The sequence below is a fragment of the Nicotiana tabacum genome, chromosome 23 (genome assembly GCF_000715075.1).
Source record: "Nicotiana tabacum cultivar K326 chromosome 23, ASM71507v2, whole genome shotgun sequence".
Classification (NCBI taxonomy): Eukaryota; Viridiplantae; Streptophyta; class Magnoliopsida; order Solanales; family Solanaceae; genus Nicotiana; species Nicotiana tabacum.
Window position 1 is genome coordinate 106,513,941 of NC_134102.1, and position 18,927 is coordinate 106,532,867.

Below are 18,927 nucleotides of genomic sequence, written 5' to 3' on the forward strand. Positions count from 1 at the left end.
ATATTTTTTAGCTTAGTTTAGAACTAACATAGTCTAACTAGCTAGTAAAAAAATCAGAAGAAGTTCGGACTTTTCCCGACGATGGATCTGTTGGACAATTTTCTTGAGGGATTAAAGTTCGATTAAAAATACCAAAATGATTTTCCTTTGTTATTTTTAGGATAGTTAGGTAGCATCCCTTGGTTTTTCTTTGGACGCCGGTTCTTTTTCAAGGGTATAGCTCGAACCGGGTGTTTTTATTTTTTTATTTTTTTAGGAGTAGGATAGGGAGAAAACTGAGGTGCTCTGAGGTGCCTATTGACATGTTTGGTGTTGGCACGTTAAGCTATGGCATGTGCTCTGTCTTCCTGAATATTTGATTTGAGTTGTAATGCATAAGTAAACTAAGTATCCTACTCTTTGATGCCTTTTTCTTAGTTAGTTGACTTGTATGCCACCTAGTGCATTATTGCTTAAAAAATCTCAACTCACTATGCTTGCTTGACTTGAGAGTCGAACAGAACCATCCTGATTGAGTCAAGTGCAACGTGTGTGTAAGGATTGGTGATATTTTGTGCTATCTTGTGTAGATTAGAACTTGCCAAGTGTGTTAATCGAAGTGAAATCATTAAGTTGTGCTAGTCTAGGAGATGACGTAGGCGTTTCTTGCTTGACCATAGAGGTGCTTGTCACTCACAAATAAAAAAAATTCCATTGCTAGCCCTTTTGAGTCTATAGATCTTTTCTTTGGCACCCACATTACAAGTCGTACCCCTATTTTGCTCTTAATTCGAAATTGTTGAACATGTACCTCCTAAGGTACTTAGTCGCTGAAAGAAGTAAGGTGAGAGATTGGGAAGTGGCTTTCGAGTGGAACCATAGAAGGGCCCTTAAGGTGTAATAAAATTGTGAAAGAAAAAAGGTCACTAGCCGGTGAACCTTAATGTATAGGGTGTGTGGAGAAAAGAAAGAGAAGGAAAAAAAAAGAGAAAAATAGTTCAAATAATGTAGAAAGATACACACCTCCTAATCCTTCTAATTCATGCTAGTAGAACCATAGAGAGGTGCTTAATTGAAAAGAGGGCTACGTTATATATGATGTATGACAAGTGAATTGGTTGAAAAGAAGATGTGCTCAATTTGTGAGAGTAGTGTAATAAAGTGCTTAGGAGGGTTAGTCATTATTCCTAAATGTATCCTACCCGTCCCTTAGCCTATATTACAACCTTAAAGTCCTAATTGATCCTAGATTTGGCTAGCTTAGATTAATAGAGATGTACACTACGGGCAAGCTTATGGTGCGACCACAGGATGCGCATGAATTCTTTGTGAGAGAGAGCGAATTTTGTTCAATAGTGTGATGTCCTTAATTTATGTTCAATGACATATTTGAATGTATGGGCTACCTCTATATTCACTATTTTGCTTGTGATGAAGACACTTGGTCTCATGACAGACTGGTGATGTTGTACACTTCTTTTGTTGGGTGAGTACGTGAGATGAGGATGCTTAGTGGTAACGAGTCGTCTCTCGAGGTTGGGTGTTTGTGGAGAGGTTGCTTGAGTTGGTTGAATAGAATTGTGTATACTTGGGCTAGTTTTAAAACGGGAAGAATGTGAAATTTGTGTGTTCATGCTTAATTGTCGGTATCAACCATAGTCAAAAGGTAAAGTGTTTGATTGAATTAATTGAGAATTGCTATTTCATAGTGATCAGTACGTTTTGGGGTGTTAATGTAGTTCCATTGCTCGAGGAAGAGCAAGAGTCTAAGTGTGGGGTGTTGATATTAGGCTTAATATATGCATATTTTGATATATATTGCCTCACATTATGATCATGTCTCATAGATTTCAGATGTATAATATAATGATTTATGCTAATTTGGGGTATTTCTATATGTAGGAACATTCGGACGCGATTTGGGATGAAAGTGCGCGAATTGGAGAGAAAATGGGAAGATAGGGAGAAATGGCCCAGTTGAGCGCCATAGGAAGCGTGGGGAGCTACCTGTGGCGCACAAAACAGAATGAAGAAAGGTTGAGCGCCAGGGCCAGCGCCCCACGCTGCCCTGGACGCTCAAAACATGAACATGTCCTATTTCGACTAGGAATCGGTTATTTCGACCCCAAGACATCCCCAACTCATATAAAAGCCAACCTAAACTTACTTTGAGGGGGGCTTGACTTTGAGAGAAGAACAAAAGTACGAAACACTCGGGAGCACGAATTTGATCAATTCTCCCATCCTTCTTCTAGTATTCATTGATTTTATGTTTGAAAACATTATTTTTTATGATTGTATGAATATGAGTGGATAAGAAACCTATTATTATAGGGTCATGGGTGCTACATGAATGTTGACGTTTGAAGTTTAAATTGACGAGTTTGATTTTATCATATTGGGTTATTTATTTAATTATTTTCTTAATTATTTTGCTGTGTAGCTAACAGTGAAATACTTTTTATGAATCTAGAACCCGGGCATCAGGGAACGGATTCGCAATTAGGATAGAAATATACCTAATTGCCTTGCTTGGTTGAAATATAGAAAGTGTAAATACATTCTTGTTAATCTTAATTCCATAGACATATAGGCATTAAGTTAGCTTGAATAGGCGAGTAAGAACTCGACATATTCTTATAAGTAATATCAACCTTATCAATCAACAATCCAGATAAATCAATTAGTCATTTTAAGCCAAGAACGCAACATGATTGTTAGCTAGCCTATGACCCTGAAATATCCTCTCCTACTGATTGTTAACTGAAATTTCTTAAGTGTTGTGGTTGATTTCTAGTTATTTCATTGCTTGATAGTTTTTTAGGTAGTAAATTAGACACGTACACACTTTGTGAGAAATCTCTTGAATCGATAAGTTATTTGAGTTTGAATCAGTCAAAAATTAATCATAAGTCTTTGTGGAAATGATACTCTACTCACTACTCTATTACTTGACGACCACATATACTTGCGTGAGTATGTTTGGTCGTAACATTCAGACAAATGGTAGATATGAGAAAAAAGTCAAAAATATGATAAAAAAGAGAAATATGATTCCCGGATGGTAAGAGTTGCCATGTCACTTTCTTATCCCCTCGATTATATATAGATAGATTTTTCTCATAGCCAGCCTTCAGAATTTAGAATGGGGAAGGAAGAAGAGGGAGAGAAAATGGAAAAGATCGAAGTCTAATACATCACTTTGTATATAAATAGTAAACATGTATATGATATTGTAATTAAGTGATATTCTCTCCAAAAGGAATAAATAAGTTTAGAATGTAGTATAAATAGGTAAAAGTTCCTAAATAATAGGAGTCCATTATTCAAATGGTCACTCAACTATCCGAAATTATCTAATAAAGTCATTTTTCTTTTATTTATAACAACAAAGTCACTTCACTATGCATATAGCACTCAGAAGGTCACTCAACTAGATTCTCAAACTTTTGATTGTCAAATACCTATTTTGCCCTCTAAATTATCAACTTTTGTATTTCCTTTTACTTTTTAATTATATGATTTTTTTTCTTTTTAATTTAAATAATGAACTTCCCTATAGAATAAATAAATTTTATCTATAAAATAAAAAAATAAAATAGTATTTAAGCATATATAATATTGAAATAATAAAAAACTGAGCATAGTAAATAATTTAACTAGAACAAGTGGTTCGTAATAACAATTTTGATGTTAGCAACAAATACTCAAAAATTTATTGACACAAATGAGAATGAAAGAAAATAAAAGTTTTTAAAATATATATTCTATGCATGTAATATAAAAAAAATATTTAAAATAAAGGTATTTTTATAATATATATTATATATTCTTAAAAATTATGCTCATTATTTTATTATTTTGATATTATATATGCTAGAATATTAATTTTTATTTTTTAAATAAAATTTTATTTTCTCGGCAAGTTCATAATGTAGATTAAAAAGAGAGAAAAATATAATATTACAAAAATTGATAATTTAGAGGGCAAAATAGGTATTTAATAATCAAAAGTTTAAGAAATCTAGTTGAGTCACATTCTGAGTGTTGTATGCATAGTTAAGTGACTTTTCTATTACAAACGAAAGAAAGATGACATTACTAGATAATTTCGAATAATTGAGTGATTATTTGAGTAATGGATTTCTAATAGACATCAAGGTCACTTATATGATGATTCCTATTCTATATGCTTAGTTATTGATTTTGGTTGAGAAAACTATTGCCCTTCACTACTATAGCAGCGAGTGAAATGCACATTTGGGAAAGATAAAAGAGTTGGGACCAAGTAAAGTGATTGTAAACTCAAATGTGCTTAACATCAGCAAATTTAGATATTATCACCATTGCTATTATTCAAGGTAAATTCCCGACACTTCTACTACATAAATTAGTAGTCTTAGAATCTTTAATGATTAATAGATTCAAGTTTGAAAAAAAATATTGGTAGAAATTGCCAAGAAAGCCATGAACTGATATTTAAGCTTGTTTGGTGATTTGGGTTTAGATGGAATTAATTAAGTTAATGATCTATATCACTCCGATTATTGATTATGAGTTATAGAACACTCGGATAACTTGAACAAGTAACTTGGAGCTAAATATTTGAGGTGAAGTGAGGTTTTTTTCTTTAGTTAAGGGCAAGACTAGAATGTGCATATTAAATTGCTTGATTGCTTGCCTCGTTATTCAAAATAAACTACAATTGAAAACCTTTATGACAAAAAAAGATTAAATAGTATGACTTGTTATAGTTATTTGTTACCATTTGCTTGCGTGAAGTTGCTTGTACTGTTCAGGCCTTCAGTTTAGATTCAAAACAGAAAATGATTAGTTTTTATGATGTGTTGTGCTTGTTTGTTTATATGCAATTTCTTTTATTGCTTAAACTTTCAGTTTAGCTTCAAATTTCTGTGATCACATTCAGAACATTCAGAAAGTTCACAGGCTCCATTGATTCATTCCTATATTAGCGAATCGTGTCAAATGTTTACTTATTTTAGACGTTTTGTTTATTCATGGGGAATGCCTCCAAGCTTCATGTACTCAAATTTTGTTTAGCGGCTCATGACTTGAAAGTGAGATAGTTTATATAGCTTTGTGACCATATCCAATCGGTAGTTTTTGTCAAATCTAATTACCACACTGCAAATGACTATGGAACTAAATAAATGGAAAATATGCTCTAATATTTATCCAAGCAAGGTACAGGAGGTGAAGTTGAAGAGGCTTTTCCTTTGGCATTATTGCAAATAGCAAAAATCTTTTGTCCAGAGACAACTGGAGTTATGTTGATATTCTCCATATCAATGTTGGTGCAAGCTGTGCTATTGCTACAGTTCAAATTTATTGCTGCTTTGCTGCTTGTACTTCCATGTATATTCTTGTATGTTATATAGCTCACTTTCACTGCGCTTTCCTGTTCAACATTAAAAAATAAATATTATGAAAATTTTAAAAGTCTTCTTTAGAAAATTAAAAAATGATATATTTTTATTTATTTTTTTACCTGAGGTTGACATGAATGGTCTCCATTGCAATAATTCTGATCAATAATGATGGGGTTTTCAACATTTTTGAGGTGAATATCTTCAAAATGTATAGACCTAGCATATCCAGAACCACCCTATGAAGGCATGAAGAGATAAATTAGTATAAGTATTCATAATTCTTTTATCCTTTTAGCCTATCTGACCAAGATTGTAAAATCAATTTATTTTGAAAAGTGTTTTTCTTAAAAGATCTTTTAAAAAAAGTATTTTTGATGAGAAACAGTTTATATTTGGCTAATTAATCTAAAAATACTTTTGAGTAGAAATTAGTGTTTGGCCAAGCTTTAAACAAAAGTGATTCTAAATATATTTTTCTCAAAAACTGCTTCTGTTTTTACTCAAAAATAATTTTCCTAAAACTTAGCCAAACACCTTACTTTGGGACAAAAGCACTTTTGATAATAAAAAAAAAATACTTTGGCCAAAAAGAAACTTGGCGTAAAGGGCTATAATAATATTAACATGAAAGGGAGACTTTGTTTACCTGCCATGTCTTAATTCTAACACCATTCTGAGTTCCCACAAGGTTACAATTTGTTACATAGACGTTGTCCACATACGCATATGTGTTATCTGGACCTAAGCTACCCACACTGCATACAATGTACTGTATTAGTTATAAAAACGTAAAGAAATAAATAGAAATTTTTAAAAAATAAAATAAAAGGAGTTCTACCTTATACCATGCCCTGGTCCACATGAAATACCAGAAATATGAATATCAACGCACCCAGTATTGATGGCAATGCAGTCATCACCTGTTTGTTATTATTTTTTGTTGGATTAATTAATTTTGGCATAAAAATGAAACATTTTATGCAGCATAAAAGGGTTTCAATATCTATAACCTTAGTAGTTAATAGTTTATATTAATCAACTTAAAATCTCAGGCTAAACATATTGCTAAGAGATAGGCAGGTCATGCATAACATAAACTACTCTAATTTATTTCGGAAACAGCCTTTCTACCTCTCCAGGTAGGAGTAAGGTCTGCGTATACACTACCCTCCCCAAACTCCACCGGTGGGATTATACAGGGTATGTTGTTGTTGTTGATCTTAGATGAATGGAAGTGAATTAAATTAGTTTACTATTTTATTTTAAAAATTGTGAAACTCTAAATTGTGCGTTTTGCTTAATAAAAGTGTATGAAATAGGATTTGGGAAATTCTTTTTGTATCAACCAACATATTCTGATAATTTTTGTTTATAGTACAAAATCAATATTCACATAATTAAACTCCAAATTGTGCGTTTCGCTTCCTCTTCGAGAAAATATTTCAGAAAAGTGACCTTTGGATTTTCTTTTTTCGAAAAACTTTCTAGTTTGATGTTCAAAAAAATGAAGTGCATTTAAGAACAAACACGGTTATTTCATTTTTTATTTTATGTAAATTCTTGCAAACCTCTTTTTAAAATTCATAAACGGGGATAGATCTAGAGGTCGGGTACGGGTTCAAGTAAATCCAGTGGCTTTTGTCTAGTTCTTGTATAGGAATTAAGAAATGAACTAAATATCTACAATTCTATATTTGAATGTGAAGCCAATTATTAGGGAGAAATTCAAAAATAGCCAGATTTACAAATGGTAATTGAAAAATAGTCACAGTTTCAAAGTAATCGAAATTTAGCTACTTTTTATGTAAAGATAAATCTGAACGAAAACATTGTTCAAAATCCGAAAAATATTCCAACATAATATACTGGAGTTTCAGTATAATATACTGCAACTCCAGCATAATATGCTGGAAGTTTATAGACATGTGCTCCAATCTCCAGTATATTATGCTAAAACTTTCTACGTGTTGGAGTTCCAGCATAATATGCTGGAAGTTCATACACAGGTGCACCAATATCTAGTATATTATGTTGGATCGGTCCGTATTGCAGCAAAATAGTGACTATTTTTTAATGACTTTGCAAAAACTGGCTAGTCCGTGCTATTTTTACCAATTATTATTGTAGTCTTAATTTAAAATCGTTGTAAGAAATTATAAACTTTAAATTCTGAATCCGACAAGCTAAGATTTTAGGAAGTTGAGAGCACAAGAAGTACCTGTCTGAATAGTGGAGTCTTGAATGTGAAGTTGGCTAGAGTTAGAGATATCAATACCATCAGTATTGCGACTATATTTTGGTGCACTTATATGAATATTTGAGATGGTTACTCCTTTGCTGTAAGTCAGGCTTATATGGTTTCTCGAACTATTCACTAGCTTAATTCCACTCAATTGAAGGCCGTTACAATAATTGAAGTGGACAGCCTACCAAGAAAAAGAAGAAGAAAAAACTCTATGTAATCTTATAAAAGACATATGTGCAAAAATTAAAAGACTCAAATTAATAACACATAGTAAGGTGACCATAATAAAAATTTAGTATCAGAGAATTTTCCCAAAAAGTTCATACAGTTGGTTTAGTGCAAGTTCCATTCACCTGAAACAAGAATAATCTCACTTGTTAATACTTATCCAAGCAAGTAAACAAGGACAAAGTACGTACTAGTTAAAAACATTTTCGCCTACATGATTCGAAAGAGAGTTAATTGAATCAAATTCATCCAAAAACTACGTACACTGAATAAATAAGTTGAATCCATTTAACATAAGAGAAGTTTTTAGTGTAACGATAAAAATGATTCAATAGTAATTTTAAGTCGTAGGTTTGGATCCTTGGTTTCATTTATTGTATTTTCGTAAATGCCCCTTGTTAAAATTTCTGGCTTGTAAAATGCAATCTTGAATTATAAAATAGAGGGATGTTTAAAACGCACCCTGATACCACTAGGAATTTTCCACCAGCGTTGGCCATTGCCATTGATAGTACCAGAACCATTGATGAAGAGACCAAAAACACCTGTAAAATAAATCCAACTAACATTTTCACAACCTCTCCATTCCTTTGGATCCTCTGGTGCTACAATTGATCCTGATAACTGCAATGCAATTGCTAAATATGTTTATGTTCGGAAAATAATGCTACTCTTACCAAAAAATAAGTATTAGTAATCTTTGGCATAATTTCAGAGACATATATACTCTTAGGTTCTGCTTCGTAACACTAATTTTCCTTGTGATTTATGATGTTATTCATATCTTTCTTTATTAATTTCTCAGTAGTAATTCTTTTAATCTATTTATCATTAATATTAAAAAAATCTTACCAACTTGCCCCTTTACTAAAAGTAAGCTCTTCTAGTTAATTAATTATATGAATATCTTTTTCAATAAGTTCTTTAACAATGAAAAACCAAATACCCTTGTAAAAAAAAAAATTATACCGTTTATGCCCTGTCAATTTTCAATGCCGCTCTCAATTCTATACCAGAGTGTTGTCATTGAAAACTACTTTCCATCTATAATTTTTTTTTTAAAATAAGAGAACCGAGCAGAGCGGACATAATGGATCCTGTAAGTTACACGTGTTATCGTTTCTGGAAATTGGACAAACGGCAAATCAAGAAGAAAGAAAGACATGTCACTCCTCTCAAACATTAATACATCCCAATACAAAGTAGGTAAATTATAAAACAAAACTTTATTGAAAAAGAGTAAACTATTCAACTTGTATTTTATATTAAAACAACTAGGTTAAATTTTTGTTTTACAAATATCAAAATAAGGGAGTTAAACATAATATCGTAAGGCACCAGGGAAGTTAGTGTTACAAAGCGAAAATCTCTGAAATTCAAGTTCGTTCTTATAGGACTTCATATATATATCGAGGAAAAATGAAGTGAAATAGGAATAGAAATTGAAGTAACTTACTTGTAGATGAATATTGGAGGACTTGCAAGGTCCTTGGAATGTAATAGGCCGTATTAAAAATGACTTTTCACTTGGTATAAGCATTGACGGATTTCTACTTTTACTGCTACAAGTAGCTGTCCAAGCTTGTTTGAATGCCTATAAAAATGGAATAAGAAGCTGTAAAATGCCTTAAAAACAACTTAATTAACGGGAAAAATAGCAAAAACAAATTCTCTTTCTATCTCAATTTTACTCTCCTTTCCTTGAAAAGGGGACTTTAATCAAAGTAAAAGATTAGTTTTTATTCTTGTTAATTAAAAAATAATCTTCTGAAAACGCAATAATATATATGTCTAAATTTAGACTATACATATTTTTCCTTAAGATGATACATGCTCTTGAGCACACGCGTGTTGTTTCTCAGGGCGTATGAGTAATTGAAATGTGTGTATAAAATAAAAGTGAAAGTGAAAAATAAGTTAATTTTTACAATTGAAATTATTTGTGTTACTTTAGTGTCGTCGTGCATTCCATCTCCAACGGCGCCATAACTTGTTACATCAAAAATAGCAGCAAGACTTTTGTCAAGAATAAATGGAGTAATACAAATCACAAAAATGAAAGCTCGATCCTGCAAAAAAATTTGCACATAAGAAATGAAGAAAATGAATAATCATGATTATCGATAAGAGTCCTAATAGCTATATAGGGTAGCCCGGTGAACAAAGGATCCCGAAAGGGCCGCACCCCATGAGGTGTGACGTAGACAGTCTACCTAATGCAAGCATTAGTGAGTGTTTCCACGGTTCAAACCCGTGACCTATAAATCACACGGAGACAACTATACCGTCAATCCAAGACAACCCTTCAAGTCCCATATAACCAAAAAAACAAAATTCCAACTCAAAATAAATAAAGATATTGAGCTCACCATTCAAATTAAATCGATTGCAGAATAGTGAACAAAGCTCGTTCTTCTTCTCGTTTTTTTCCGATGTCGTTTTTGTATGGAGGAGGGGCGGATTTATACGCTTCTGAGCATTGCATTTATTATGGAAAAGAATTTTTGAAATCTACTAAAAGATTCACTGCAATCCTCTTTAAGTATGACTTACTCACTATAGATGAGTTAGGAATTAATTCTTCTAAAGCCTCATTAACACTAATAGACTGCTCTCCTCCATCTGACACTGACACAAACAAATCTCTCTTCACAATCAAGTAATTTTCAACCAATGTTTCATTAAATATGTTTTGGGAAAAGAATAGCAATTTTGGTCCCTCACTATTGCTATATTCTAGTTTCAGACACTGTGTTTTCTGGTTAAGCATATCTAACCTTCAATTAAACAAAATGTACACTTCTAATCCAATTATAACAGTAATTAAGGGGCAAATACGGTTTTTGACACTCAAAAGGAAAATAAAATTGACATACCCGAGTACGCCAACAAACCATACAAGGCACTAGTGACGGAACTTGAAATGAAGAATTGTACTCCCACCACCTTAAGGATCAATTGAAATCCTCGTATTACTTATACTAGACCAACATATTTTCCCGGAGAATCGGTAAATACTTTTACTACAAAAAAAACTAAAAAGAATGTGATAAGAAATGCTCAATTTAATGCGCTCTTGCTACAAGTAAACAATCCCACGGGCAGCTTACCAACTATACTTCAACTCCAACTCAAGAATCAGCTTGTGAATATATAGTGGTTTGTATCGTGAAAAAGCAGATAACTGAGTTAGGAATAATGAGGTTAACCAACTAACAATGTTGACAATGGTATTATGGTGGGACCAAAGTAGGCATCATTTGAAGAAGACTTGAAAGAGAAAGGCAAAAGAACAGAAATTTTTTAGCGCGGCGTAACCAGGAATTTGTGTAAGGGAATTCAAAACAATTTTAAAATATCACATAAAAATTACAAACTTGCGTCAAGGAAATTCAATAGTTTATATATTTACAAAAAAAATTGCATTTACTCTTTTTATATGATGTAATTTATTTACAAAGGGGGTCAATTGAACCCTTTTTACCGAACTTGGCTCCGTGACTGACGCTGCTGGTGACCTTTATTGTTGGGTTGAGATTGACCCGTGGAGCCTCATATAAAAATAAAAAAAAATAAAAAAAACAACGTCATGTGATGTGATATATCTCACAAAAAATAATACTAAATTCACTCTGAACCATTTTACGTTAAGGTTTTATTAGGCGCGGAGTTTAAGAGAAAGAAGAAGAGGTGGTTTTAGAATTTATGATCTTAAAAATAATATAATATTTATGAAGAGTAAAATTAAATTTTTGTTATAAGAAAAATCAAATTATGGTGGATGTCTACTCTTCTTCCATGATCTTCTCAAATGCTTAATGACATATTCAATGACATATTTCTATGCTTAATGATATATTCAATGACATATTTTTCTTCACTTTTCATGCCTATATAAAGGCCTTGTAATAGATAAGAAAATACACACAATTGAAGAAGAAAATCTCTTCCTTCTCTCTATCTCTATTTCTTGTTCATGTTTTACTAAATTGCCTTTATTTCATAACAACATGTCTTGTTCATGTTTTACTAAATTGCTTTTATTTTATAACACGTTATCAGCACGAATTGCTCATTTCATGATCTTCTACGTCAAGACTATGTAAATTATAAGCAGACAATGAGATCAAGTATAATGAAAAATGTCTTGGATGATAATACAAAGATAAGTTTTACATCCATCTAAACCCATTCATACTTTCATATCTTTGCATTAACTTTATGTGCAGTATTTAGTTAAAATATATTTTTTCAATTGTATCCACTAAAATAAAGAACTGGAAAGGTATGTCTTTATTTGCTACATCTCTTATAGGACAAATATAATATTCCAACGTATATATATGTTCTGACCTTTTACATACTATGATAGATAATTATTAAGGTAATTTAGTAATAATATTTTTACCATCACATGATGTATTTCATTGAAAGCAAAATTATCAAATATGTAGGCGATTTTACAGTACCTTGCAAATTTGGCATTGGAATATACAATCAATGTAAACTCATTATAGTTATAATTTATAATAGTCACAGTTATGCATTAAGCCTTAAATATTTTTGCTGGAAACATAAGGCTCATTCCTCCGTATTGGATTTTAGTCTTTGAAATATAAGTGGTTATAGGTTATCTGCACCTTTTTCCTAATTAATTTATTAAAATATAAAAGTGATTGTATCATTTAAAACAAAATGGCATATATCCTAACTAGCATTTTTATTGCAGAGGAACTGTTTCAAGATTGAAATAGTTATATATGTCTTCTTGAAAGTTAATTTACTTATACCTATAATTATGAAGTAATAATATTTTAAAGGCTCGAGTGCGAGTCCTAGTGAATTTTGGCCTATTATGCCAAAGATTGAGGGTAAGATGATGGGTTCAAGTCCCAACGCACTATGTTGATGAAAAGACGTTGGATTCAAGTTCCAACGCATTATGACCTAGCATGCCTTTATATGGGTAAGGCATTGGGTTTGAGTCCTAATGCACCATATTGATAATAATAATAATAATTATAACTAAAGAAAAATAATATATTTTTCATGAAAAAGCATGAAGTTTGTCCCACTTGATTTGCTCCATTCTTGAAGTGAATGTGATAGCAGTGCATGATAAGTCTAAATAAAGACAAATGATTGACCAATGAATATGGGCGAGCAAAAGGCCAAAATAATAACAGTTATCACTATAGTAATTATAAAAAGGGAGAACAAGACAATGTTTACCATCAAATGGGTATGGAAAAAAATATAAAGCACATTGTATGATTATACTCCATTCTTTGAAGAGAATGTGACTTGTGATAAACATTGAGAATGCATACTCATTCCTGAAAGTGAATATGAAAATATATATGTGATAAAGATTATGCATAATAATGTAGTTGTGCATGGTTGGATACTACAACTCACCTCTAAGGGAGGTTTGAGACAAAGAAAGATAATGAATATTATTGTGTAGTTACATGAATATATCATTGGTCGCATACATGTGATACGCCAAATATTTTGTCAAGCCTTATGAAAGTTATTAAAAGCAAAATTAAAGCAAGAAATTATTTTGCTTATGATGATTTTGAACATGATAATTATTATGATATGATTCTCTTTGTGAAGGAGACATTCATTATATGGATGGTGTGACAAAAGATCTTGTAGTACAAAAGCAGTTAAGAGATCTAAAAGAACTAATTTGTTACTACCCGAATGAATAAAATTGTTCATGACATTAATCTTGTAGTAAGTCTCAAAAGAAACATTTTGATTTACAAATATATTAGCCAAAGTGGTTGGCATATTGAGACTATAAATGAAAAGAAGATTGAATATCTTTATATTACTATAATCATACCGGGTAAATATGAAATATTACCTGACTTTTCTTCTATTTGTACTACACAAGTATAAGCATGATGATGCAATCACAAGCCACAAGTAACCTAGAGGTTTACTGAAATAAATATTAGTTGGCATGACCGGTTGACCATCTCGGTTTAATTATGATGCGAAAAATTAATTGAGAATTACATTAGCATATATTGAAGAAATATAAGATTCTTCAAGAATTCTCTTCTGCTGCTTATTCTCATGATATACCAGTTAAGGTTGGGATTGAATCCCTTGATTTATGGAACAAATAAAAGGTGATAAATATATGGGCCCAGTCACCTTCCATGTGAACCGTTTACTATTATATGATTTTAATAGATGCATCTATTCTATGGTCACATGTGCATTTGTTATCAACTTGCAGTTTGGCTTTTGCAAGATTGATTGCTCAAATTATTAGAGCACAGTTCCAGAATATAAATTATGATGATTTATCTTGATAATACTGGTTTAAATCCAAGTTGGTTTAGCAGAAATTGTATGCCTCCAATTATATCTAAACCATTGGTTATGAGAACAAAATTGCCAAAATAAAATTTGGTATGTGATGTATTATTTAATATACAATAACACTTGTACGCATCTAGCCAAGTTATGATAAGTTCTCCCTATCACAATCGGTTCAGGGTCAGAAACCAATTAATTTACATCTAGAAATATGAATGTGCTATATGATTTAATTGTTCCACCACAATGCACAAAGATGGATCCCCAAATAAGACTAGTGATATTTGTTGGTGATCCCAACAATAGGGGGAGAAAATGGGCAGCTGAAAAAGAAATGCATGTAATGAATTATTATGAGTACATCTAGATCCTCATACGAGAAAATGTGAACTTGAAGTTCAAGTGATAATTCATTTGTAAAATATTGCCAGGCATATTTGCTGACCTAAAACTAAATGTCATATTCAGCTGCTAATGCTCCAAATAAAATAAAGTTCATAATGAATAGAGTCTATGGCATGCATGAAGCATAATAGACTAATCGGTTCCAAATATAAAACTCTTTGAAGAAGGAGAGGAGCAAATGTTCAAGATGGTCATAATAAGGAGGCAAGTGCTCTAGAAGAGCATCACGACATAACACTTCATAAGATCTCATGGGAGAGGCTCGGGTACCTGAAGATAATAAGATAAAGAGATCTCAATAAGTTATGTCTTTATTGGGTAATAGTAGAACTGATATAAAATGATCATTGACGATATTGTTAATATAATGTAGCGCTCAATATTATTAATATTGACGAGGATCTTGAGCTCAAATTTGTCATGAAATTTAGTCAGATAAATGATTGGCCAAATGAAAAATACGCAATGAAAATTTATTTCACCTGAAAATATGAAGTTGGACGGATAGTCCCAACATCTGAAAGTATAAAGTCAGTGAAGGTATAAATGTGTTCTTGTGCGGAAAAAAAAGGGTCAAGTCGATAAACATAAAGACGACTTGTGTCACAAAAATAATTGTAAATATCCTCGCATTGATTATATAGAGACATGTTCTCCTGTGGTGGATGTCGCCATTTCAGGTTTTAATCTGGCAATACAAGAAAAACGTGATATGCGTATAATAAAAATCATTAAAGGATTTAAATTGTTCTGAAGCATATTAAGGTTCCCAAGAAATTTATTAAATAAAGCTTCAAAAATTCTTATACGGATTGAAACAATCAGGGCGCATGTGGTATAATCGCCTGAGTAAGTACCTGTTGAAAGAAGGGTACAAGAATGATTCAATTTGTCCTTGTATCTTTATAAAAAGATCTAGATCTAAATTTGTTATAATCACAGTGTATGTTGATGATTTAAATATCATTGGAACTCCTATGGAGTTTCCTAAAGCAGTAGACTAATTAAAGAAAGAATTTGAAATGAAAGATCTTGGAAAGATAAAATTTTGTTTTGGTCTACAAATTGAGTATATGAAAGATGAAATTTTTGTCCATCGACCAGCATACACTAAAATGATTTTAAAGTGATTATATATGGATAAAGCACATCCATTCCGACCTCATGAAAATAATGAAGAGCTTTTTGGTCCCGAAGTACCATATCTTAGTGCAATTGGTGCACAAATGTATCTTTCTAACATTACAAGGTCTCACATAACTTTTTCAGTTAATGTTTTAACAAGATATAGCTCTGCTCCTACAAGGAGATATTGGAATGGAATCAAACACATATTGCAGTATTTAAAAGGGACTACCAATATGGAATTATTTTATGGCAATGATTGCAGTCCCGATCTTATTGGTTATATCGATGCTGGGTATTTATATGACCCACACAAGGCTCGATCTCAAACAGGCTATGTGTTTACATATGGAGACACTGTCATATCTTGGCGATCGACTAAGTAATCAATCGTGGCTACTTCATTTAATTATGCTGAGATAATTGCTATTTAAGAAGCAAGTCAAGAATGTGTATGGTTGAGGTCTATAATACATCTTATTCGAGACAAATGTGGTTTGAAGTATGACAAACTACATACAATTTTGTATGAAGACAATGTAGTATGCATAGCCCAATTGAAGGGAGGATTCATAAAGGGGATAGGACAAAGCAAATTTCACCAAAGTTATTTTTCACACATGATCTTCAAAAGAATGGTAATATCAATGTGCAACAGATCCGTTCAAGTGATAATATGGCTTATATGTTCACCAAATCTCTACCGACGTCAACCTTCAAGAAACTAGTGTACAAGATTGGGATGCGAAGGCTCAAGGATGTGAATTGATGCTCTCATCAGGGGGAGTTAATACTAGTTGTACTCTTTTTCCCTTACAAGGTTTTGTCCCACTGGGTTTTCCTTGCAAGGTTTTTAACGAGGCAACCAAAAGGCATATTTCTAAACATGTGTACTCTTTTTCCTTCACTAGGATTTTTTTCCCATAGGGTTTTTTCCTAATAAAGTTTTAACGGGGCACATTATCTATGGACATCCAAGGGGGAGTGTTATAAGAAAAATCAAATTATGGTGGATGTCTACTCTTCCTCCATGATCTTCTCAAATGCTTAATGACATATTCAATGACATATTTCTATGCTTAATGACATATTCAATGACATATTTTTCTTCACTTTTCATGCCTATATAAAGGCCTTGTAATAGATAAGAAAATACACACAATTGAAGAAGAAAATCTCTTCCTTCTCTCTATCTCTATTTCTTGTTCATGTTTTACTAAATTGTTTTTATTTCATAACAACATATATTGTTTATGTTTTACTAAATTGCTTTTATTTTATAACAGTTTTACATTATTTTCATATATGTGCAAACAGATTTAAAGGCATTTTGTAGGTTCTATGAAAGGACAAAATAACAGATGATTAAGAAAATGATTAAAGGAGTCTTCACTGGCATGTGAAAGACAAACCTTATTTTGGTTTCCCCGAAAAGCAAAATGCATTGACATCTCATCGAACTTGTCCAATATTTAATCTAGCCACTTAAATAGGTAAAAGTTTACCTATACCCAATGTTTATAACAAATCACACTAATATAACATGATTAAATTATAGTAAATTAAGATGAAAATACTAATTAAGCATGATTTAATAGCAAAAATATTCTAAATACATATTTCATATATTTATTAAATTGGTGAAAACATCAAGTTCAGATAAAAATTTACCAATTAAACATATGACCACTTGAACAGTAAACTAAACTTATGATCACTTGAACAGTGACCTCTACAGGAACAGTGTCACTCAGTCAGATACGACTCAATATCAGCCAATGCACGGACGAAAACAACTTCTCTCTCTTTCTAGAGCTTTACCTGGTCAACATAGCAAATTTGGTACAAATCCAATGACCAGGTAAAGCTCTAGAAAGAGAGAGAAGTTGTTTTCGTCCATGCATTGGCTGATATTGAGTCGTGTCTGACTGAGTGACACGGTTCCAGTAGAGGTCACTGTTCAAGTGATCAAGTGAATGGGTCAAATAGGAACAACCAAACTACCTGGCCTGGTGATTCTGATTGTGCGTCATTTTTTGTAGATACCTTTCATTTTATTATAATTGATCTGGTGAAAAGTTAATAACAATAGCTAAATCATAACGTCCTTTCGATATTGGAATTTATCATCACTCGACTTAAAGTCAAAAGAATGTTCATTTTGCCTGACTTGTTTAAAGATATGAAAAGACATCAAACAACGTCAAAAGAAATTACCCGAAGGAACAAGGTGCCATCGATTTTGCATTAAAATAAGGGAAAAGGACAGATATAACCTTATACTATTAAAAATTGTCCACATATGTCCTTCGATATACTATATGTCTAAATCTACCCCTTCCGTTAGCAAAGTAATCAAAAATACCCCTATTTCTAACGGTGCTCCACCGTGGCAATCCAAATCTTACATGTTCTGACATTTGGGCCACCTCACCATCTTCTTCCCCTCATACCTTGAAATGGAGGTTCCAAATTTTTTTTCATTCAAATCTGGACAAAATTACTGTTAATCTCTGAATCTAACAAGAGTTGGCTTTGCAGAGAGAAGGTTTGGAGATTGACAGGGAGGCTTGGATGGAGGAGGCCGAAGGATGTGAAAGAGCCGGTTCTCTAGGGACTTGCCAGGCTATAATAAATAACACTGTTGGGATTGGTGTTGAGGAAGAAGATAGGAAGAGGACCTGGGTTGCTGATGCTGAGAAGCGCAAGAAAAGGGGTTCCATCGAAACGGCAAAATACATTTATGCACATGCTCTTACTGTATTTAGAACTAGGAAAAACATCTGGCTTAAAGCAGCACAGCTCGAGAAAAGCCATGGCACAAGGGAATCACTTGATACATTGCTTCGAAAAGCAGTTACTTACAATTCTTAAAGCCAACTCTTGTTAGATTCGGAGATTAACAGTAATTTTGTCCAGATTTGAAGGGAAAAAAATTTGGAACCTCCATTTCAAGGTATGAGGGAAGAAAAAATGGAAGGGGAAGAAGATGGTGACGTGGCATGCCACATGGCATCCACATCACCCAAATGTCAGACCATGTAGGATTTGGATTACCATGGTGGAGCACCGTTAGAAATAAGGATATTTTTGATTACTTTGCTGAGGGGAGGGGTAGACCTATAGTATAACATGTGGACAATTTTTAATAGTACAGGGGTATATCTGGCCCTTTTCCCCTAAAATAATTGACATTACAAGTTAAAGACAGCA

The 18,927-nt window shown here is 32.4% G+C and overlaps 1 protein-coding gene across 8 annotated transcripts; it reads right to left on the reverse strand.

The window, feature by feature from the left end:
- Positions 1 to 5,118: 5,118 nt before the first annotated feature.
- On the reverse strand, positions 5,119 to 10,969 carry LOC107767548 (putative polygalacturonase At3g15720). 8 transcript variants are annotated; one of them, XM_016586580.2, is made up of 10 exons: positions 10,719 to 10,968; positions 9,771 to 9,911; positions 9,299 to 9,436; positions 8,305 to 8,466; positions 7,941 to 7,967; positions 7,588 to 7,795; positions 6,208 to 6,289; positions 6,016 to 6,124; positions 5,489 to 5,605; positions 5,119 to 5,398 (listed from the first exon to the last, which is right to left on the reverse strand). In XM_016586580.2, exons 1-10 carry the CDS (start codon positions 10,737 to 10,739, stop codon positions 5,165 to 5,167), a joined length of 1,239 nt encoding a protein of 412 aa, XP_016442066.1. In that variant the 5' UTR covers positions 10,740 to 10,968; the 3' UTR covers positions 5,119 to 5,164. The 8 variants fall into 8 exon arrangements, with proteins under 8 accessions (XP_016442066.1, XP_016442069.1, XP_016442068.1 ...); XM_016586583.2 differs by having other exon boundaries at positions 9,771 to 9,831; positions 10,719 to 10,967; XM_016586582.2 differs by having other exon boundaries at positions 9,792 to 9,911; positions 10,719 to 10,967.
- Between the last annotated feature and the right edge of the window lie 7,958 nt (positions 10,970 to 18,927).